The sequence below is a fragment of the Hyalella azteca genome, unplaced genomic scaffold, assembly GCF_000764305.2.
Source record: "Hyalella azteca isolate HAZT.00-mixed unplaced genomic scaffold, Hazt_2.0.2 contig7452, whole genome shotgun sequence".
NCBI classification, from domain to species: domain Eukaryota; kingdom Metazoa; phylum Arthropoda; class Malacostraca; order Amphipoda; family Hyalellidae; genus Hyalella; species Hyalella azteca.
This window is the reverse complement of record NW_025937577.1, coordinates 123,376-148,308: the sequence shown is the minus strand read 5'-3', so window position 1 is coordinate 148,308 and position 24,933 is coordinate 123,376. Positions and strand designations below refer to the sequence as shown.

Genomic DNA, 24,933 nt, shown 5'->3' with positions numbered 1-24,933 from the left:
GCCGTCTATGCTATATCATAATAAATAAGATAGCGTCTACAAACTAAGTGTAATAAAAATATATATGTATAGGAATTGTAAATAAACTAAATATATTTGTTGTTTAAAACTGACATGACAAAACGACGAGGAGGCTATTACTAAATGCAATCATACGGAAAATTTGGAAATGATTTCCGATGAGGCTTAGAAGAAGAGACTTGTGATTGTTCTTCCCAAATCATATGCTTTTGCGACAAAAATAAATTGACCTTCATAATGTTTACCTTTTATAACGTTCCAACAACAATTAAACTGGAACGCATCCTTTAAACCACTTACCAGTTTATGAACTTCCAACTCAGTTACATCAACCCTGAGGACAGGCAGAGATTCCTGCAACATAGCAATCGACGCCAATGGTAAGACGTTAAAAATCCATGCACATTTGAAGACATCCTAAACTAAAGTACAATCAGAGCTGGGCAGCGCTACTTGGAAATGTAGCGGCGCTACCGCTACCGCTACATGCTCTAAATGTAGCGGGCGCTACCGCTACCGCTACATCCACCAGATTGTAACGGGCGCTACCGCTACCGCTACAGTAAAATGTAGCGCGCTACATTAGCCGCTACAATGGCAAAAATTATTGGAAATCTCTAAATATTTATTGATCTGCTATTGGGATTTACTCATTAACATTTAACGATAATAAACATTTTTATAACATATCATTATGATATCAATGCAACTTTATTGCAATTAACCTAACCGAACTAGTATGGACTATGGGTTACCCCAGGATTAGATACAGTAAATAGAAGTTACAGTTATTTTTATGTTTTACCTTCCCTACATGGATGGCTAGGGTAGCCGGTACCCTTAAGTAAAATCTAAAGGCTTTATCTATAAATGTAGCGGTAGCGCTGTAGCGGCAAAACCTCGTATCGCTACTTAAATATGTAGCGGGCGCTACCGCTACCGCTACATTACCTTAAATGTAGAGCCGCTACCGCTACCGCTACTGAAAATGTAGCGGCCGCTAGTAGCGGCCGCTACATGTAGCGCGCTACTGCCCACCTCTGAGTACAATGCGAATGCGACGCCACTCCCAACAGACAGGCATCTATCGTGAAGTTAAACGTTTTTTCGCTTCAATCAACGTTCATCAAATGTTGTTGCAAAGTTATTTGCCTAGTGGGTCAGTTCTTCAGTTCACTATTGTTTACACTTGAGAGCGCAGTCCATTTCAGACGAAGGCTGAGATGATAACTGCACTCAGAACTGTCACGCAAACTGTCCGCAATGACTGCATAGTTGACGCTGTGCTCGCTGACTGTCCATCCGCTACTTCTGTGCATTAGGAAAAAGAGTTTGTATTAATTCATTACTTCATCCAAATAATAAGCGGCGGATGTGTAGAAAAATATTCATTTCTTGGTTGTAATTTTAAAATTATTTCAAGCTGATGATTGATTTCAATGAATAATTAGATCAGTTCAATAAGTGTCCCACATGCCGGGTTAAAAATAACGAAAGACACACATGTTTTCCACTGATAATGCGTAACTTCAACACAAACATCCACCTAGTGCCAGGTTATGAGTTCAAAATTGCAATGCAAATTCATGTTGACGAATGTAATTTTTAACCCCTTCAATAATACTTAAAATTCCACTAGAAATCCAATACCTTTACGAGTATGGAACTGGAAAACTGGCGAGGGCGGGGACCAGCCGAACTTGTTCTCGACCGCCACGGTGGCCTGGTAGTCGGTGGCAGGGTCCAGGTTGGGGATGGCGTGACCCATGACCTGGACCCGGTTGCTGGAGCGCGGCTGGTTGTGGCGAGGTCGCTGGGGCTTCGCGGTGTACAACGAGTCTTTCCATGCACTCTTGTTGCGTGATTCTCCTCGCTAGTTCAGGAAAAATAATATTATTTTAATGATATTTCATTGTAAATAATAGCTGCTATAAACTGCTACGGGAATGGGTGATTCTATGAGCTATTTCAGAGGCTAGTCAATTCGCTGTCATTTGCGAAGAAAATTTGCTCCAAAGAAATTTTTAATTTATTACTAAACAATAAAATTCGCGGCACGGCACCAATTTTTGAAAGGTTCGCATAGAATCCAAGCATTGATGACTGCATGAATGCAACTAATTAACATCCAAATAGTTACAGTGTGATAACAGTGGTTCCCATGCAGTTACCACACCGTAACAGTGATAATCAGTTACCACACCGTAACAGTGGTAATCAGTTGCCACACCGTAACAGTGGTAATGAGTTACCACACAGTGAATGGTAATAACATGAGCATAGAATCGTCGTGTTGCATATTAAACAAACAGGACATACGTAAAAAATCAATCACGTCCGTGGATTTTTTGTTGATATTTACGACTTTTCATGTCTTTGGGAATCGCCCTTGTCAACTGTTCTACTGACAATGTTTATTATTAATGATAAATCTGATATAATTTAGGATAATAGTGTTTTTGAGACCAAACTTCTACAAAAAACCGAATTAGCTTGAAGAAGGTTTGAGTTATACCAAGTAAAACGTGTCATCTATATAAATCTATTTGCCAGCACCATCATGAAGCCATCTCTCGACCAGGACGAAATTATGCTAGTGGCTAATAAGACAGAATGACGTTGTTTATTTAATAATAATATTTTTCTTTCGGTGTTCAATTTTTAAAACTTTTTCGCTGCTTTAACGGCAACTAGTGCAACACAAATATGCTCAAAAAAACACAATCATCCAGATATACACGTCAAATTACTCAGGTTTTCCCAAACTTCATGTCATGAATCAAATTGTATGATATCATTATCATATGGATATAATAATAAAATATTGTCACTAACACACCAGTAAAAACAAGTCGCAAAAAAGGCCATTGATTTTGCAAGAAGTCTTTAAACGGGCAAAGAACTCCGTTTTTACATTTACGTTGGTTCCATACAATGCTGTTCTCGCAGTAACGCTATGCAAAGATTACCGACGTCAAGATAGAGAGACAACTTCATGTCTAATCACCAATTAAAATCAAGCAACGATTCTCTTAAGTTCTTTTTAGTTTCTGGTTCATTCTTTGCAGACATTCACCGAAGCCATACGAGTGAAGGTCTCAAAGAAGATAAAAACGTCGACGAAGAGCAAAAATCGAAAATTTTTTATCCGGGTGCAATGACGGGACGCCATTTTAAGAGGCGTAAAGTCTCGCATTATACGTAATGAAATGTTTCATGAACATAAGTTTTTTTTATTAAGGAAGGCTTACGTTCAACCAATTGTCACACTGTTCAACCAATTGATCATCGCTTACACCTAAATTTTGGCTATTCTCTGTTTAAAAAACTATATTTTTATTTGAGTATCAGATCATGTATCAGAAATTATTATTATTCAAGAATAATAATTTGAAAATAATTATATTATTATTATTATTATTAATATTATTATTAATATTATTATTCATTATTATTATTATTATTCATTATTGATAATTATAATTCGATTTTTTTTGTATACAAACTTCGTTTCATAATCATGAAATAAGAAGAAGAAATTGGAAGTTACAAGTAGGGCGTGGCGTGATCAGTATTATTTAAAACTTCATTGTTTGCGTTGCCGGTGTCCGCGCCGCTAGTCCAAACTGTTCAAATAGTGACAGAATTGTTTGACTACCCTCAGTAGGTGCGGACATAGCATAGCTATGCCGTAGCATAGCTATGGACGTAGCATAACTATGTCCAAACTGGGTCTCATGCCCCACACAGGAGGAAAGAGTGCATCGATATTGGAAGAAACTCTCCCCCCCAGAGTTTACAGAACTGGACACTGTACTGGACGATGGGGGACAACCTAAGCATTACTCACTCCCACTTTACGGAACTGGACCCTGTACTGGACGACGGTGGACAACATCAGCATTACTCACCCCCACTTTACGGAACTGGACCCTGTACTGGACGATAGTTGACAACATTAGCATTACTCACCCCCACTTTACGGAACTGGACCCTGTACTGGACGATGGTGGACCACATCAGCATTACTCACCCCCAGTTTAAGGAACTGGACCCTGTACTGGACGATGGTGGACAACATTAGCATTACTCACCCCCAGTTTAAGGAACTGGACCCTGTACTGGACGATGGTGGACAACATTAGCATTACTCACCCCCACTTTACGGAACTGGACCCTGTACTGGACGATGGTGGACAACATTAACATTACTCACCCCCACTTTACGGAACTGGACCCTGTACTGGACGATGGTGGACAACATTAGCATTACTCACCCCCACTTTACGGAACTGGACCCTGTACTGGACGATGGTGGACAACATTAGCATTAATTAACCCCAACTTTACGGAACTGGACCCTGTACTGGACGATGGTGGACAACATTAGCATTACACACCCCCACTTTACGGAACTGGACCCTGTACTGGACGATGGTGGACAACATCAGCATTACTCACCCCAACTTTACGGAACTGGACCCTGTACTGGACGATGGGGGAGAAGCTTTCAGTCTCCCAGGTGAGGGTGTATGTTTCCTTCTCCCCACCAGCGGGGCTGCTCGTCATTTTTGGAACTTTCGGGAGTCCTGGCGGGAAGGAATAGGAAGTGTCTTTAACAAGGTCAAAGTTACAAGAAACAGGATTTTTAAACTCACGTTTCTACTTTTGGGAAACAAAATAAAAATTATTTTGAAACTCTAAATCAATTTCTATCCCTTGAATTTATTCCTTAAATGATTATTTTTGCGTTTTAGTAATTATTAATCTATTCTTCATTTACTCATTTGAAACGAGATTACTAACCTGCAAATTGCAACCTCGCAAAATAATCTGTGAATTTTCCTTGCCAATATTATTGATTGAGTATCATTATTATTATTAATAATATTATTATCCAAAGTATATTGTCAGTGAGTCCAAAGATATTTTCAGTTACACGTTAGGGGTTGAGAGCGTCATTAAAATATATTTTACCAAAAACCAATTTTGTAAGCGAGCTATTTCAAAACTATGATATATTCTCACTAAATCCAGCGCTCGCAGCATCGATACATTCAACAGCAGAATTAAGATCATTAGCTGTGCAGCAATTGACCACTAAGAATAATAGTTTGATATTATTTAAATTAGAAGCATCCGGCAGTTACTGACCATTAAAAGAATAGTCTGTTATTACTAAAATTAAAAGCATGCGGCAATTACTAACCCGTAAGAACAAAAGTTTTTTATCACTTGAATTAATTCATCAGGCAGTTACTGACCAGTAAGGACGACAGTTTGTTATTATTCAAAATAAATCATACGGCAATTGCTGACCAGGAGGAACGAAAGCTTGCTTATATTTAAATTAAATGCCTCAGGTAGTTGCTGATCTTTATAAAAAACAGTTCTTTATTACTAAAACTAAAAGCATACGGCAATTACTGACCAGTAAGAACAACAGTTTGCTCAGTGACGCCCTGACGGTTCTTTGCACTGCAAGTGTAGTCGCCGAAGTCATCGTCTTGCACGTCCCGGATGATGAGGCTGTGTCTGTGCTCGCCGTCATGAGTCATGAGATGCTTGTCTGAGGCGACGAGGTGGTCACCTCGTCTCCAGTGCACCGTCGGTGCAGGGTGGCCATGGACGATGCAGACGAGCTTGGCTTCGTCGCCGTTACCGGTGTGCAGGATAGACTGCAATATATGAATAATATAAATAATTAAAAATATACAAATGATGATTTTTGTATTTCAATCATTAAATACAGGTTTTTCTTGTCAGAGTATTGATTGAAAAATTAAGTGATGAAAAAAGTTATGGATTATTTTTTCCTAGAATTTTCGATAAATCCGTATAAGTTGAGTAAGGTTTATCATGTATTATATTAAAAAAATTACGGAAAATGTTCCGGTCGTAATCTCTGGTCTGTATTCGTGCGAGCTACTCACCTCTTCGGTCGTAATCTCCGGTCTGTACTCGTACTAACCTCTTCGGTCGTAATCTCCGGTCTGTACTCGTACTCACCTCTTCGGTCGTAATCTCCGGTCTGTACTCGTACTCACCTCTTCGGTCGTAATCTCCGGTCTGTACTCGTACTCACCTCTTCGGTCGTAATCTCCGGTCTGTACTCGACTTCGATGCGCATCTCGGCAGACGAAGGCTCGCCGATGCCGTTGGATGCCGTGCACACGTAGGTGCCAGCCTCCCGCCTGTCAATCTTCTCCAGCGTGATGCTCAAGCCCTGCGCAAATATTATCACCAATTCATAAATATTTTAATAAACAATATATATCTATAAAAATATACTCTATTTTATAAATCGGCATTTGAGGTTCTCTTTCTAAATTCTCATTAGTACAATGTGAACAAAAACGATCGGTGGCTTAATATTAGATAACAATTGATATCTTTAGAAAAAATTAATTTCATAATCGGGAAATTTGGAAGAATTTGTACAATAATAGTAAAAAAATTTGAGGAACTGAAGAAAATTCTGAATTAATATTAATCAAAAACAGCGTCTTTATATAGCACACTCACCTCTTCAGAGTGAGATCCCGACGGCAGTCGACCCCCGCGTCTGCTCCAGTGGATGGCAGGCTCAGGGTTGCCCTCAGCCTCGCACTGCAGCGTCACAGACTCACCCTTGACCGCGTGCTGCTTGTCGGGACTGATGCGCCGGATCTGGCGGTTAGAACAACAAACTTGGTTAATTTTATTGTTTAATTAACTTTGCAACAACTACTGTATATTCTGAATCATATGACATATAGTGTGAATTTTATTATTTAATTAACTTTGTAACAACTACTGCATATTCTGAATCATATGACATATATTGTTAATTTTAATATTTAATTTACTTTGGAACAACTACCGGATGTTTTAAATCATAAGATCTATATTGTGAATAATTTAACTTGTGTTCATTTAGAAACCAGGTAATCATTTCGAGATTAATCGGATTTTGCGGTTATAACGACAAACTTGGTTAATTTTATTACTTAAGTTACCTTTGCATTTACTACCGGATGTTTCAAATCATAGGACATATAGTGTGAATTTTATTATTTAATTAACTTTGCAACAACTACTGTATATTCTGAATCATATGACATATATTGTGAATTTTATGCTTTAATTAACTTTGTAATAACTACCGGATGTCTCTAATCATTGGACATATAGTGTAAATTTTAATATCTAATTAACTTTGGAACAACTACCGGATGTTTTAAATCATAGGACATATAATGGGAAATTTTATTATTTAATTAACTTTGAAACAACCACCAGATGTTTTAAATCATAGGACGTATAATGTGAATTTTATTATTTAATTAACTTTGCAACAACTACCGGATGTTTTAAATCACAAGACATAGTGTGAATCATATCACTGAGTTCATCCAGAATGCAGATAACAATTTTAAATGTAATTTTTTTCAATTTGAAATTAATTTCATAAACGAGAAACTAGACAACCAAGAAATACCAGATATTTTAAATTATGAGTCAGATAATATAGAGCATTTCATTTGATTATATTCGGAAATAATGTTGCCATTAATTAGTGATATAGTAATGTTCATTGAAGATGATCTATTCACAGGTGCAATGGATTAATAGGTCATATAAATTCACCATCTGCCAGTGTCGGGCTTCAACCATATGTAAATTAACTCTCACGTACCTATTTATAATAGATATAATTTGTTGAATTATATAAATTCATCACCCAAAACCTATATTTTTGCACGAACTACCGCAAAAATTAATCACCTAAAACATCACTAAATTCAATCAAAGTCGTAGTATTTACTTCACGCTTCTAATAATATGACGAATAATAATATACCCTCATTATCAGCAGCTCACGAAAGTCATTTATACTGAATTTATTGTACGTAAGTAATCATTACCATAACCATTAATTAAAAGAATTAGATGAATTAAAATAATCATTGCCATGGCAATTAAATAAAATAATTAAGTGAATTAAAATAATCATTAACACGAATTAGTTAAATAATCAATAACATGGCAATTAATTAAAATAATTAAATGAATTAAAACGATCATTACACGAATTCATTAAATCATCATAACAATAGCAATTAATTAAAATAATTAAATGAAATAAAATCATCATTACCATGAATTAATTAAAATCATAACCATGGCATATAATTAAAATAATTAAATGGACTAAAATAATAATTATCATTAATTAATAAAATTATCATCACCATGGCAGGGTATTGTACGCGTAGCACATGCACCACTTGCAAGGGCGGGTCGTAGAGCTTACAGGCGTACTGGCCGGCGTCCGACCGCTTGATGTTCGTCAGCGTGAAGCTGTGCTCGTCTTTACGCAGACGCCGATTTGCGCTGATCTGTGAAAGAAGCGTAAAAAAATATAACTCAGTACTCACTGCAGTGAGTGACAGAGAGCGCATTTTCTCGTCGACGAAAACTTGAGGTCACGGACAGACGGACGGACAGACGGACAGACAGACAGATGGACGGACGGACATGGCGAGCACAATAGTGCATTTTTTCCATAAATGAGAAAATGCGCTAAAAATTGAGGTACTGAGGGGAATTTTTCAACACCATCGCCTCACCATCACCTAAATGACAAAGTATCAGTCCTCATTGATACTTTCGTGATTTGTGAAGGGATCCTCAAACTCGTACTCAATACTAATTGAGGATTTATCGATCTTTTAGGTTTGTAAATATTTTTTTTTCTTTAGTTTAGATGCAACCTGCGTTAGATGCAGGTTGTCATTGAACGCATAATGAATTACTTCATCTAGAAACGAACTGGCTTCATTGATAGTGGACTAGCTTTAGGTTTATATAGGTGTGGATTGTATTGAATTCCTCTGCTGAATTAAACTAAATATAAAAATAGTAACGCGATGTCGTTACTAAAAAACTGTGTACAAGTTAACAATGATTTGACAGTTCAATTCAGTTGATTTGACATAGATCGATTGGCACACATAGATAGATGTTTGTTACCATTATTTGTAAAATTGTTTTGCAAGGACAATGCACAAGACTGAATAGAGATGCAATGCAAGTAATTACACCAAAGAAATTGTATAACAATTATCGAAATGAATCAGAACTCATTGCAAAATTGCTAGTGTGATAGTGCATATTCAGCCTGTGAACAATCACTGATGCACTGAATATTGAGTAGGATGAAGAATTAATGTGTTAATGCATCCTTCTTAAGTGTCAATGTTATGAAAATAGCGAGCACTCACGCGACTGGTGCCGGCGAAGTAAAGCTTCTCTTTGCTCGGGGCCGTGAAGGAATTAAATTGGAACACCATTTGCCTCTTGCCTGGGTTGGGAAAAAATTGGAATTTGTTAGGACGAAAGGTATTCCTATTGGAAAAGAAAAATAGTAACAATCAAAACGAGCAAGCCTATTTTATTTTGAACTGGAATAAGATACAAGATATTGCCATAAAAACCTTGCTTATTTGCACTAGAGCATACAAATTCGTAATTACATTTGTAATTCAAATTCAGTTTAAGGACACAAACTGTTTGCTATTGGAAATTTGTCGATGCAATTAAAAATGCAATCATCGCTCGCTTTCGATTTAAATAATATCATTACAGGTCATAATATTTCTATTGAACGTCTTGACTGAAAAAATTTCTCTTAATGTGCCAACCCTGAGCCTCTATCGATGCATCGAACGCTTGATGATGAAAGAAACATTACAGGCTCGAGCCTTCAAATGATGTTCATCGCAGGCGCGGTGTAAGCAGCAAATGCTTCGGTATCACAATATACGCAAAAATATCCCAGGTTCGCTCCTTTGAAGCGCGCTTTCTTCCGGATTGATGAAGCAAACGTAGACGAGATGCAAACAAAAGCACAACAACAAGGTGATTGCCAAAATAAATTATCACCACACACGAGACACGGCCTAGCAGGAGCTCGAACAGCTTCGTTGATCAAGTATTGGCAATGCCGAACAAATAAACATGGAGTTCTTCGCATGCCGCTGCAATTGTGAGTGGGTTATGTAAATGGCTTATTGTAAATAGGGTAGTGAGCTTTCAATACGCAGTAATTAATGTAATATACAATACGCAATATAATTTAATATACGTGGTATAAAGAAATAATGTTCAATACATCAATAATGTATCCATAAAACTAAAAGAACAACATAGTCATTCAATACATGAGCATGCATTGGCAAAAGATTAATGTGAATGTCATCGGCGTAGAGCAGATCTGAATAGTTATTATTGCAACATATAGATTCATACCACCAAAGTAATAGTACGACAATCAAGTTCATATACTTTGAGAAGACGAAAAATTCATTAATGTTGACAAATTACTATTTCGAATGAAATAAAAATAACTCAAGTTATTGAAATTTATTGTTCAATTAACGAAGTTCAGGTAAAGAACCCTCCTAATTCAGCCAATATTTCCAAGATGAAAACCCCCGTTGATGAAAGCCAATCTGCAAAACGGAAATAATTGTATCGCTTTATATCATATGAATGCGTTATGCGTAGTCAACCCACAGTATGCAAACCATCACAATTACACAATACATAAATCAAATAGACTGTAATTACGAAGTAGAACGTTGATCATAAAGTATTTAAGAACAGTAATTATGGAATCGCTACCAATTAAGGCGACCATAAAATATTTCCGGATAAATTGTGCCTCGTGATCCAAGCTTCATCGTGTAATTAATTCAATCCGAAGCATTATGCGCGTTTGACGTCGAGCGAAAACAGTTCTTATGTGTCGAAGAGAACTCAGGAATGCTGGCTTCGGGTTAATTCGATTTCTAAGAACGTAATGAGATCAGGCTTCGCAGCACTACGTAAGAGTGATTAAAATCGTCCTTGCAAATCTGTTGGGATATTGCGATATGATCATCTGACTGCACGGTTAATTTGGAACTGCTTAAGTATTCGAGTTAAAAAAATCGTATGCTTAAATTGAGCGTCTCGCTTTGAACAGCTGCCTATAAATTTAGTGTTTTTAAATTTCGTTCTTTAATTTTGGAAATTTTATAACATCTCTGACAAATAAATTTTTGTCTTCTCCAGAAAACTCTTTTCCCGCATTTGTTCTTCGGAGTCAAAATTTAATGCTTTTAATATTTAATTTCTCAAACGCCCTTATTATTTTTAGATAATTCACGTTATATTCTCGACATTCACTTTCATGTAAGTCTTTGCTGGATACGCCACCAAAATCGTTCTCATCATCATTCTCATCAATCATCGTTGTAAACATCATTTTTCTGATCATCATGATAACAGCAACCAAGGCATAGCACCCAGTAACCTTTAATCAAAATAATGCATAGAAATGACAAAAAAAAATTCCCCTGATGTCATCGTCATCATTATGCTAGTGGCTGGCCGCACATTTTCACCATTTTTGTGAAACATTTCACTTTTCATTTTGTACCTGATGAGAGCATCCGCACTTCCACCTAGTCAGTCCGTTGATGGTAAATCTCACTTACATGTAAAGATAATAAGGTAAGCTATACTTACTGTGGTCTTCGTTATTTGCTAAAGCCCTCACCAACATAGTCATCATTTTGTCCAAGCCACACCCTGCTACATCATCATAATGCATTAAGCCATACCGTAAAACATCATCATTTTGCTCCAAGCCTCACTTATGTATACTTTTGGCATATTGTGGCAAATGTCACTCGCACACAGGCCCTGTATATTCAAGAGCCATTATAAACTCAAGCACTATAAATCATTTTAAGCTCAAAAACCTACGCCGCACTGTGCTATGCAATCATTTTATAGTTTTGCTTAATGCCACACTTGCATCTAATGTCCGATTTGAGAGATGCCACAGAGCTTCAACATTTTCTCGAAATGCTCAGGCCCATCATCATGAATACTCATCATCATTGAGTCATCATCAAGGCTCTCATTGTCAAATGCTCCAAGAGCCTCAGGCAAAAGGTCACCGGTCCAAAGTTCTTGGCAGTTCATCAAGAATGCCTGGAATTTCATAAGGTAAACTAAGCCTCTAGATCGCCTTGAGTTTCGATGCCATTTGCCGTAAAGGCAACTCCAAAATGCTTGGCATAGCATCAAGATCTGGAGACGGCGCAATAATATGCTAGTGAATTATATTCGGGTTGAAATAGAAATAATTTTTTATGAGATTCGAATGTGTGAATGAGCGTTGAAATGTTGTATTTAAAAGACTTTTCAATTACCTGCGTAAAAATGAACAAATACTGTAACTGGGCAGTAAATATAAAACAATTAAACCCAGAATCAGAGACAAACGGACGATTTTCAGGAATTGTTACGAAATAGATCATAAAATATTTAGTAAATTTCTTGTAGTTATTACTATTTTCAACTAAACTAGAATGGACTTCAGTATATGGGTTTTACATTTACTCAGACTTGCCAAATCTTTTGTTCGCTCATTGTATTCTTGGATACCTTTACACTTCTTTGAATACATTCAACTATATAATTGCTCATGCTCGAGCTGGTATTGTCCAAAAATATAGATATATATTCCTTTGGCCAATTTTGTGGATCATCGATGTGAACAAAAAATATGAGTAACGTTAACGAAATGACTTCATTGTCGATCAATGACGTCTGGTAGAGGTGAATTATGGGCAATAATTTTTGCCAATATTCCATTGAACTGGTGACAACTTGCCAATTTGTGATCAAAGCATGATTTATTTTACCAATTTATTTAAGGAGTTCTGATTGTACGGCACTCAGAGAAATACATGACCAACCATTTATAAAATCAAAAGAATTCAAGGAAAGCAAAGGATAAATGCAGTACCGTGCTGAAAAAACACAACGAAATAGAATGGAGTTTGGTACCGATAATGGACCATTCGTATAAAAAATATTCGACTTGATACTTCATCCGATGCGTTGCCTCAAAATAATAACCTATGAGTTTTGATGTGTTTATACGGATGTTCTATACCATTAATGGTCATATTAGGTTGAATAATGAAATAAATAGAAAATACTTTGTTTTAATTTCATTTTGAGATAATTCCAGTAGAATCTTTGCACAAAAAGTTGAAAAATTGTCTTGATCGGAATGGTTTTATTGTTATTTCAATTTTCAAGCCCGTAGTGTATACCATATGTAGCAAATCGTCACCGAGATGTATTGCTGATACATACCTGAACTGCCTTGTAGTACAACCATCAGTTACCCTCTAATCAATTAACGAGCCTATACATTATATATAATTGATAAGGCACGTGCCTGTGGTTAATGGTCTATCATTAATGATGGAAGCACAATTTAGCTTGCACGCAATACGTGCGCGACAAAAAGAATTGATTAAAGAGACAATACGGGGTGTACCAACAGTTAAAATAATTGGGAACGGCATACAACGTACATATGGAATATAAAAAAATGTCAATATGCCTTTAACCTTTGAGATATTTTTTGTAAAAATCACTGCAATTTGGCTTAATTTTATCACAGTTTTAGTAATAATTTAAATCAGGTTTTTTAATATAAAAATTGGGTACACTGACCGAGGTGCTGGACGTGGCATGGGAAGGTGATCTCACCCCCGACCTCGACGCTGAACTCCTCAGGCACAGACAGGAACTGAGGAGGCTCAGTGTCGGAGAGGTCAGCTGCGTAGTCTTCATACTCGTCGTCCTTCTGAGCTGCCGCCGCTGCTGGAACAATGAAGAAAAAATCAATTAATATTTTGGATTTTACATAATTGTTTCAATAAAATAATGCCAAGCAGTCTGCATTTTCATCTTTTTGAGCTCCCGCCGCTGCGGGAACAATGAAGAAAAAATCAATTAAGATTTTAGATTTTACATAATTGTTTCATTAAAATAATGCCAAGCAGTCTGCATTTTCATCTTTTTGAGCTCCCGCCGCTGCGGGAAGAATGAAGACAAAACCAATTAAGATTTGGGGTTTTACATAATTATTTTGTTAAAATAATGCTGCGTAGTCTGCGTTTTCATCTTTTCGAGCTCCCGCCGCTGCGGGAAGAAAGAAGAAAAATCAATTAAGATTTTGCGTTTTACATAATTATTTTATTAAAATATTGCTACGTAGTCTGCTATTTCTTCTTTTTGAGCTCCCGCCACTGCGGATATAATAACAAATAAACCAATTAAATGACGTCTGCGTGGTGACCTCATTGAAGGATACTTGAATAATCGTGATTTATACAAGGTCCCAGATGGATTACTCGAATATAAAAAACCAACACCAGGGGCCACGGCAGAAAACCAAAAAAAATTGCGTTGCAACTCATCCACGCGACAACATTTCTTCTCGCTTCGAGTCACCGACATGTGGAACAGCCTCCCTGATGATATTGTTGACGCTCTGAGTATGAAAGCGTTCAAGAACAGACTAAACAATGCTATGCAGAGTGGTATGTTCAAACTTAAAATGCCTAGCACCCTATAGGGGCCTGGTTGAAGTCTAGTAGCTATTTGAAACTATCGTCAGTTTTGAAAAGATCCCGTCAAAGGACCTGTTTTTAGATCTCATTTGAACAAATCACGAAAATTAAATAAATCGGTCAGAGGAAAAATGTTAATCTATGTTTTAAGAAAATTCAAGGTTTACTTCAGAGCAGCATAATCTTCATTCTCGACATCTCGTCTTCTATCTGAGCTCTCGCCGTTATGGGATAAAAGAGGTAAAAGTAATAAAAAATTTTGTCTTTTGTGGGTTTTAAAGCCTCATAGACTTTAGAGCTACCGCCACTGTGAAAAAAATTAAGAGTAAAACCATTTAATAATTTTGCTAATTTTTATTTTATAAATGTAAAAATATTTTATATTTTTCATTTTATTATTATTTTTCATTTACATAATCAGTCAAAATTAATTAATTTTGTATTATCATGGTAGAACAAACATATTCGATATTAAACTGTTGAGTTTCTGAGTAATAAAGTATTCAATACTTTTGCTTCGGCGGTAAATATTATTCGTATTAAGCAAACTTGATTCATAAGAATGTCATTCACCTGTTCAATTACTTTCAAATGCAACCATGATTCCTTTTCAAATCAAAATATAAAAAGCACGCTCGCTTTTTGGCCGAAGAGTTCTTTCGAATCCGACAAGCATAAATGAAATTTTGTTTCTCAGAAAAAGAAAATGAATCGTAAAAAGTGACACGCTCCTAAGATTTAGCGACGCGCGTCAAATTAGCCGACGCGGCTGGATGAATCGCTCGCCCAGAAGCTCATTGCAATAAAAATTAAAGCGAGCATAACCTGATTATGCTAAACTCTTAATTTGCATGCTATCATAATTTCCCGAGGCTTTTATAGGAATTTATTCTTCACTCGAGGCCTGGCAGACTCTAGAGCAGCCATTGAGGGCCTCAGAAAGAGGTTTATCTAACACAGCTCGGGGAATACGCTGCTAATGACCCAAGTGGTGGCGTTAGCCGCATGCCCTCTCTACACCTACCAACAGAGGGCTCTTTGTCACTCCTGAGGATGGGCAGCTTTCATTCCCTCACTCCTAAACAGTCATTCCCTTCACTTCTCAGAGAGAACGATCAGCGCAACAATCACCCCTACAGCAGCACCGAATATGGAGCATTCAACATTTTACTTAAAAAATTCTAACAACCATGCCTGAAAACCCAATACATTATTCCCTTTAATAGTAGTTATCATTATCAGTAAAAGCTAACAGTATTCAATATCTTAGCGGAAATATCCCGTCCCACAATCTGCGTCGTAGAATTATGTTCGTTCCATCGTGTTCATTGGTGCAAGGTGAATTTCTTCAATTCATAAACGTTTTTTACGAGGCTGAAACCTAAGATTTAGGGACCACAAAACGGTTGTCCAAAAACGCGCAAAAAATGAGGAAGAGATATAAATTTTCCTCCGCGAACAAATCGTCCCTAAAATACTCCGATAAATAACGCTCCTGTTGAGTATTTTATGGCGTAATTTTGTTCTAAAATGAATATTTTTATCATAGTGGACGGAGACCAAGTTGCCTCAATAGAAGCATGCAACTTCAGCGTTTTGCTTCGCTCCGCCTCCTCGGCGAGAGGAAGTTCAATGTTCCATCGCATTAGGTTTGAATTTTTACGTTTCCTTAAGTGAGAGATAATGCAAGGCGCCGGCACGCGATTGCAAGATTAGGACGACACAAAATCTGCGTAAGTTGACTCCCCCTAAATAGAAGTTTAGTTGCAGGAACTCCATAAAAAGCAGGGAGTATTGAAGGAGAAATGCGAGAACACATGGAAAAAGTTTGCCGGAAAATTTAACGTGATATACACCATCCACCGATGATCTTATTACGATGATATTACGATGATGATCTTATTACGACTCAAGTATTCCAACACCTGCTCAAACATTAGTCCTAAAAAGCAAGGGGGATGGAAATAAGGGAAAATGCTATACATACCACATTTTCATTGTAGCTACCTTCAACCCTGAATTTTCAGAGGAAGGAAAAGTGAATGAATCCAATCACATTCAGAAGCTATTACACTCATCTTCAGCAGCAGCGACTTTCCTCATCTTCAGCAGCCACCTCCCTCATTTTAAGCAGCCACTTTCCTCATCTTCAGCAGTCATTCCCCTCATCTTCAGCAACCACTTCCCTCATCTTCAGCAGCCACTTTCATCATCTTTAGCAGCCACTTCCCCCATCTTCAGCAGTAACTTTCCTCATCTTCAGCATCCACTTCCCTCATCTTCAGCAGCCACTTCCCTCATCTTCAGCAGCCACTTCCCTCATCTTCAGCAGCCTACTCTTCCTCGTCATAAACTCATCGGCGCGCATCAAAAAAGCCGCGATTTCTTAGCGGGAACATCGCAGTTCTTACACGCTGGTTGGTTTTCCCATTACTGAATGCGCGCTATATTTGGCGGAAAATGGAAACACTGGTCGCGGGAATCCCTGCAACAGCTTTCACTTTCCACGCCCTTCGTATAGTGTACACTGTACATCAAAGCTAGCGTCATTTTTCAGCCCTCGTGTCATGATACTTGACAGGGGAAAAGATCGTTGGTAAAATATAACACCCATCGGTATTTAACGTTTGAGAAATTCATTGAGTCGCGTTAAATTCACGGTATTTTCAAGTGCAGTTATTTATATTTGAAATAAATCGTTCTCATAATTAAATTCCAACTCAATTACATTTTTAAAAATTGTCAAATTTGTTTTATGAGCGGGCGCAAAGCAAATTTATAGTTTTACTGATTATCCAGGGAATCACGGAAAAGTGGAAGCTAATTTAAAGTTTTAATTGACTTGTGATATTAATTAAAAGTTGGTGAGGTGTCCCGCCTCTACACAAACATGTGCAGGGGACAAAATATAGCCGGAAATTTATTTATGCCGGTTGAAATAGGATGGGCCTTTTCATTAATGGGAAGCAATCGCACTATGTTTTAAATAATAATTTTTCCCCCGACATCAGGTAACCCCTGAATGGAATGGGAGATTTTTTTCAAATGAAAGTGATTAAAAACGTTTGAAGATTTAAAATAGCTTGATGGCATGAAATTTCATGTGATGAAAATATAATTAAACCGCCGGATTTTTAACTAGAAATGTATTTTTATATAAATTTTATATCATTTTCAATATTCACCATTTGATTGGAAGCAATCGGATAGCAAATAGGGCAGGAAACAATTGAAAAAAAAAACATTTAGGGAAATAATGAGAAGCTTCTTTGCTTTAAAAATCAGCAACACTTTAAACGGATATCAAAAAATCGAGTGAGTATGAAATAACTTTTATCATTATATTTTTTTCTATTATTGAAACCCAGCACTTTTAAAACAGCACTTCTGTTTAATATAACTTTACATTACAAGCCAAAAAATTATGTCCCGTTAAAAAAATCCATATACTTTACGAGGTCAACAGAATTTCTTCAATGAAGCCATCGCTGACATCTTTTTACCGGATATTCAAAGAAACAAGTAATGCGAAAGTAAAAGTTTTGCAACACGAGTCAAATCCAGAGAAATTTCTGTAAGCCTGAACCAGTAAAAGTTTCAGCAGAGTTCGAGTTTTCCGTTTGCTTTGAAATTTGCATCCGCATAAAATCAAGCCACTTTTTCCAAATCAAACTAGGCCTGAATTTGCCGGGCCTAGTTTCCTTTGGGTCTTTCTTGAGCCGTCACTTTGAAGGAAACAACGTCAAGAGGTGCCCTGTTTTCTTGACGTTGGTCTTGCCTGTCAAGCAACAAATTGTTATTGAAGACAACTACAGCCGTGGCTGAGGGACAACTGAGAAAAATAGGAGCTTTACAAAATACGTCGCATGCAGACGAACGAAAAAAGGTCGAGGGTAAGCGAGGGTAAGATGGAGAACGCGTAGAAGTGGAGCTTCTTGCATTCTATTAGTCCACACATGAATGATTTTTTTATATATATTTTTATGATATTTCATACATCGAATCTAAGGAGACGCCGTAACCGTCGATCAACTTCAAATTAAATGCGACTGATTTCCGTGATGTAATCATAGCAGCTATCAGTTGATTATAACAGCTGAATCAGTGAAGAGATATGAATACCAAGATATGAATACAAATATTATTGTTCATGCTTAGGCATTAAATTGAAATGATTACCGAAAATGGAGAAAAAGGAAGTTTTATTGGATGTATTTACAAATTCCTCACGGACTCAACAGAACGAAAGTCACAACACATACCGAACATTTAGGAAACTGTAACACACTCAGGGTCTGGTTACGTTTTCAACAGAAATTGCCGACACATGACCTGGAACTGCTTGTTCCAGAACTCTATCCTGTAAGCAGCAAGCCCCGACTATGGAAGTCAATTTAACGCTAGCAGAGAGTGCGAAATCTTAGACGGAATTCGAAGTATCGGGTTAAGATCGAAACTTAAATTGGCGAGGCCTCGGCAGCGTTGCTCACAAGACCGTAGCAGTAAATTGGCTAACCTGACACTAGGTGACTGGACCGTCACGCTACAAGTCTGATTGGATGAAGCGATTCATGCAATGCTTCTCTCAAGTTGTGTCTTATCCTAGCTGCCTCGCAGGCCTTTTGTGCCACGCTACTGCATCTCCAATACAACTTCATCGATCACCAAGGAACTACGTCAACGGGATGAAGTGAAGTCGATGTCATTCGTGAAGTCTAGTAAATTTTGTTATGTTCCTTGAACAAGATTATTTACTTTGTGTAGAAAGCAAATTACATTTGATGGTATAAAATTATTAGGAATTTTTCTGAAACATGAATCAAAGCTGATATTGAATTTTAAAACAATTTTGTGTTATTGGAAGATTGATTAGGGGAGGTTTGCTACTACGAAAACAAAAAAATGTAGGATTGGTTCAAATCTGAGTTGTTTTCATTTTTCAAATTAATCTGGCATATACCGCAGGGCATTGCTGCCAAATTTTTCACACTTAAAATTTTTATGCAGATCGATCATGTGATAGCCCTGTTCGGAATCTTATTATTATTTAATATATAAAGCTTATATTTTCCCCCCTTTCATATCCCAACCTTATATATCCCACCCTTATATTTATACCCTACAGACTGCTGGAAAATGTTATTGAAAAATACACGGATTTCTTCCTTTGGAAGAAGTCCGTGTGAAATATTCAGTCGATGGCATGAGTAACGAGAGCTGAGGGAGAACCGGGATTATAAGAGATACGAGTTCTGTATAAAATATTGAATGCATTCACAGATTGACTGAAAAAAAAGAACAGAAACTTTTTATCCTCTTCGGGCACCTGGAAGGATTGTTCTCTCCCTTTAAATTACTAATAACACGATAATTAAATCAAATGTTAACCTAAAGGTATATTTAAACATGTTTTATCTCTTATAGATACACGAGTGACTGAACCCTACACTCTTGTATAAGGGGGTCTAAAATTATCCATATTAAAATCAATACGTTTTATGCTAATTTCGCATTTCTGTTAATAACACTGACTGTAGTAGAATTTAGTATTATATTAAGACTACACAAGAATAATTTCATGTTTGAGCTATTCTTATTATTCACTTGTCTTTGAAAAAGAAAATTATCCAGAACAGGAATATTAATATGTCCATTGCTAACATCCATTGTGCGTATGTCTGTAACTGTTTAGTCATTTCAGGTCTTCTCTTTTCCCTCTTTGGTTCTCTTCTATTATCGTTGCACGCAGTTCAGACAACCTATCTTTTTCTGGATTTGATATTTGCACACAAGTAAATAGAATTTCTCACATGCATCAGCGAAATTTTTATCTCTATTCTTTGGGCAAACGTGACAGAGGAAGAAGTTGTTCATGGCGATGTTGTGGCCTGTGTTTCCTTGGTCTTCTGGTACACAATTGCTGGGCAACATTTTCGTCCAGATTCTTCTGAAAATCTCCCACTGTTGTCTCCCTGTGCAAACTATACCATCTATTGCTTAGGGAATGCGTGCACCACAAATCCAGAGGATCTTTAGGCCATACTTGGCCTCCACTGTCAACCAAAATGTTGATTCAAAATGTTATTCAAGCCACGGGATACAACATATAGAGCCGACAGAGAGACGTTCAACAGAATTCAACGCAACAAAGAACAGTTTATCTGCCGAACTGCTCGACAATATCCCGATATCGTTTCCCCTCAAGCCAGCAAATGAAACTTCAATCAGTCGATCTTCATATCTTCGATAACCGGCCAGGTAATTTAAGGCTTCACATGCATGATCTACACAAGTCTGTTCAAACTGGCATCCTATACTCGCTGGATGGGCTTCAGCCATCCTGTGTGGAAGGCAGGGCATCAACCATCCAGTAAGGAACGCAGGGCATCAACCATCCTGTAAAGAAGGAAGGGCATCAACTATCCTGTAAGCAATGTAGGGCATCACTTATATCCTGTAGGGAATGCAAACATCAACCATTCTATTAGGAATTCAGTTCATCGACCATCCAGTAAGCAATGCAGGCCATCGGTCATCCTGAAGGAAATGCATGGCATCAACCAACCTGTAAAGAGGGCAGGGCATCAAACATCCTGAAGGAAAGGCATGGCATCAACCATCCTTTAGGAAAGGCAAACATCAACCATCCTGTAAGGAAGGAATGGCATCATCCTTCCTGTAGGCAAGGCAACAGTTTCATATGCCGTCGAAGGCTATAAGGCTCGTCGTCATATCAGTGTCAGGCGCTTGAAGCCCATGGCCAGATCAACGCGTAATTAACAGGTTAATGGATTCCGTTGCAGCTGATGGCCGGTTCTCAATTTCGAAAATAACCCGATTGGTAAGAACGTGTGTGCACTGTCAGAAGCTTGGCTCAATTATTTTATATTCATTCTGATTAATTATATATTATACATTATGAGAGTTTTCTATTACATACGGTATCTTTAATTAAAACGCCTTATTGGTAATGAGGCAGTAATATTAATTCCAGGTTTTGAAATGAATAAGCAGACAACATAAAGCACCAATGCATATTTTATTTCCATTTTATTAGTTTAAATTTAAAACGAGTTATTTTACACCCACACATAAGTTGGAATCCAGGCACAAGCGTATATGCAACTATTAATGTTGCAATTCATTCTGGCACGCACTCGTAAGCAAGTCTTCGTGCATTGATATTGAACGCTCAAGAGAGGGAGCAATCACTCTATAAAAATTGACATGGAATATTCAACAAAGCCAACGGGTTCTGGTAGGATGACGAGTGTCAGCTGTCCTGACAAACTGTCGTGCCTATCATACCATTGCCATTATTCAGGATCTCGTGACTGTCCTCGAATGCAATACAAATGACGTAAGTGTGGCAGGACGACCCGCTGTGCCGGGGAGATGGTACAACAGAATTCAAGTTCTGAAATAAAATATGAAATAACTTCTTGACATTTAAAATCCCAGCTCCATGAAACGAAGTGAGGATTTTTATAGAAGCAGTGATATTTCGATGATGCAAAGCTTAAAAATAATCAACGTCATAAAACATCTACGATTTAATTTTGATCGGAAATGTTTTTTATGAGACAAATAATTAATCATGTCTTTTTACGAGCAAAATTAATTTCAAAAATTTTTTCTTTCGTCATATTTTGTACAAAATTTAACAGGTATATTCCACTGACAATTTTTCGACTGTGAGTTGTGTGTTAACTGTTCACAAAGTCTTTAGAACTTACAATTTTTTATCTGTCAGTGGTTTAGCAACTTTTTAAAAAGTATTTCAAACTGTTAATTCCAAGTTACACGTCGCTCCTAAACCACAGATCAGGTATATTACCTCGCCATCAGGACCAGGCTAAAAGTCTTGGTGGTTTCTCGTATCACCGCAAGTCGGAACGTCGCCGCCGAATGCTGCTCACGTAACGAAACCATTTAAAAGTTGCACAGACGCTCGACATGAGGAGATATTGCTTGAGTCTCCCGCAAGGATTGGGTAATAAATGCGACCACTCAGGGCAGCGGCTAGTGCTGCTCGTGCCTTCGTGCGTGAAAGAAATTCAAAATATTCGTGGTTTTATTCTCTATTTTTTATATTTGTCTTAATAGATACCCATCAGCGATCGAAATAATCTTCGTTGAATTTTATTCTAAATTTCTAGAGTTGAAAGAAACACGAAGAAAATATTACCAGAAACTTGTCCAAAATTAAAACGCTTTGAGTAAAGTTGTCAAGCTTCCCTGCAGTACTTGAAATTATTTTAATCTAAATTTTAGTCAAAGACTAAATAATTAGACTCCATCAATACTATGAATAAATAAATAAATTATGGACTACATTAAATTTGAACAAATCGTGATAGTAGAAATCAATAATCATTAGGCGTCAAATAGCAGTATTCCTTTTCCGATGCCAAATTTTTACAGCGTTACGCGAAAGGTACAAAGGTAAAATAAGAGATGATACCGTTAGTGGTTAAGTCACTTATTCGAGTTTGTTGGCTCTCCAACTTTTGGATGGCCAGAAATTTCAAAGCTGTAATCGTGAATCAGAAGTTCACAATGAGCTATAAGAGTGGCCAGTGCGCTCCATCATCAGTTCATTCCCCCATTGACAAAGTTTGTTTGGGAACTACGATCCCTCTCGCGAGTTCACCGGTGGGGCGGGGCGCAGGCCGCAAGCCTTGCCGTAACTTTGGACAACAAAGAAGGACCTTCATCTTAGTGAGATACTTAGTGAAGGACTAGCATCGTGCCGGCAATTGTAAGCCATGCGAAATTTAACCACATTTTGCAAAGCTACACATAAAAATGAATTACTTGAAGGCATACCAAACAAAATTTTTGCTCCGAAGATTGTACTGAAGACTTGCAGGCACATCAAATAAAAATGTTAAGTTACTGTTCCGAAGATTTAACTGAAGACTCCTTGTAACCATTTTTTTGGATTTTACGGGTTTAAAATAAATATACCAAGCATTATAAAATATATATTAATAATATTATAAAAATATAAATATTATTGTTATATATTTTTTACGTAAGTCAGTGAGCGTCCATATAATGGGTGCAATTTTGTATTCGAGTTGCTCTATGTCAAATGGGCTGACTAATTTGCTTTATGTCGACGCCAATAGCACGATGATTACAGAAAAAAACATTTAGTAACAACAATAGTCAGCGGGATAATTCATCGCCACGCCAGACAAACGTGGAAGAATTCAGACAAATTCCAATATTTTTCCATTTATTATCCGTCTCGTGATATGAACATTTATAGTAAATGTAGGATAAATAATTATTTAAAGTAAATCATATGAATTATCAGAAAATAATTATCAATAACAATTATTATTAGTACTTTTTAAATCAGTTATTAATTATCAATAACAATTCTTATTAATAATTTTAAATAAGTTAATAATTATCAATAACAATTCTTTCTTATTAATCATTTTTAAATCAGTTAATAATTATTTATAAAAATTCTTATTAAAAATTTTTAAACCAATAATTCTGATTCTGATGGACACATCAAACGGAAAGTAAGCCAGCATCGTTGATCTTGTCTAACTGGCCAGGGAATATTTCTCTCTAGCTTGGCCCAGACTCCACGTGGATCGAGGAAGACTTAGTAAAGATATCCTAAGTGGTCTCTGTAGCTGCGAACTTGGAGCATAACTTCTAAGTCACTGAGTGTAAAAAAGAGCACTTAAGAGGTTCGCAGTAGATTACAGTCGAGCCATGGACCAGAGGAATATCATGTACATCAGGAAGAGCCAAAAGTGCCGAGTTGTAGCTAACTTATGATTTACAGCTCCTGCAGCCTACTGGTATCCCAAGCAAAAAAGTTATGGAAATTATTTCAGCGCTGAAAACTAGCATAAGTTTCTGATCAACGCATTTTGCATGCCGGCTTCTCCCCGAAATCCAGAAAATGTTGGAATTTATGGAGCCTGCAACATTACTGCAATCTAAGGCAATGGTGAATGTTAGTGGCATATTAGTCTATGAATCATGTTTGATAAATTCATCGCATTTATCCAGCTTGGACTACCATGCAATACAATACCAATTAGGAGGATGTGGCATGCACCTGATCTCTAGCAGGTACTAATATTTTTCCACATAGTTTCTAGAGACGAAAGCAAATACGATTAAAGCTTTGCGATTCATTTCATACATAAATCTTTTTTTATTATGCAAATAACTAGAATGAAGCTGGCTCTAGTATATAAATGAATTGCACGGCACGCAGAAATCTTTAAAACACACAAGCTAAGACAAAAAGCTACTCAATTTAAAAGTGACTCGAATAAACATGAATGTCGTCAGAATCCAATCATGTTGAGGATTTGTAGTCAGAAATATAACCCATAAGAAATTCAAATACTGTGTTGTTTACTGCAAGAATGAACACATGTTAACGCAATTGAATTTAGCA

At 37.1% G+C, this 24,933-nt stretch overlaps 1 protein-coding gene across 2 annotated transcripts in view; it reads right to left on the bottom strand.

The window, feature by feature from the left end:
• Positions 1 to 1,078: 1,078 nt before the first annotated feature.
• Positions 1,079 to 24,933, bottom strand: part of LOC108677601 (neural cell adhesion molecule 1-like) — an 86,454-nt gene continuing 62,599 nt past the window's right edge. Inside the window, exons 2-10 of one of the 2 annotated variants that reach the window (XM_047881265.1) lie at positions 13,591 to 13,740; positions 9,288 to 9,367; positions 8,256 to 8,402; positions 6,547 to 6,690; positions 6,107 to 6,247; positions 5,453 to 5,699; positions 4,483 to 4,610; positions 1,672 to 1,894; positions 1,079 to 1,332 (exon numbers count right to left, since the gene is read on the bottom strand). In XM_047881265.1, coding sequence (XP_047737221.1) covers positions 1,229 to 1,332; positions 1,672 to 1,894; positions 4,483 to 4,610; positions 5,453 to 5,699; positions 6,107 to 6,247; positions 6,547 to 6,690; positions 8,256 to 8,402; positions 9,288 to 9,367; positions 13,591 to 13,740 — 1,364 coding nt within the window. In that variant the 3' untranslated portion in view covers positions 1,079 to 1,228. The remainder of the gene's footprint in view (positions 1,333 to 1,671; positions 1,895 to 4,482; positions 4,611 to 5,452; positions 5,700 to 6,106; positions 6,248 to 6,546; positions 6,691 to 8,255; positions 8,403 to 9,287; positions 9,368 to 13,590; positions 13,741 to 24,933) is intronic. The other variant, XM_018165852.2, reaches the window with a different exon arrangement.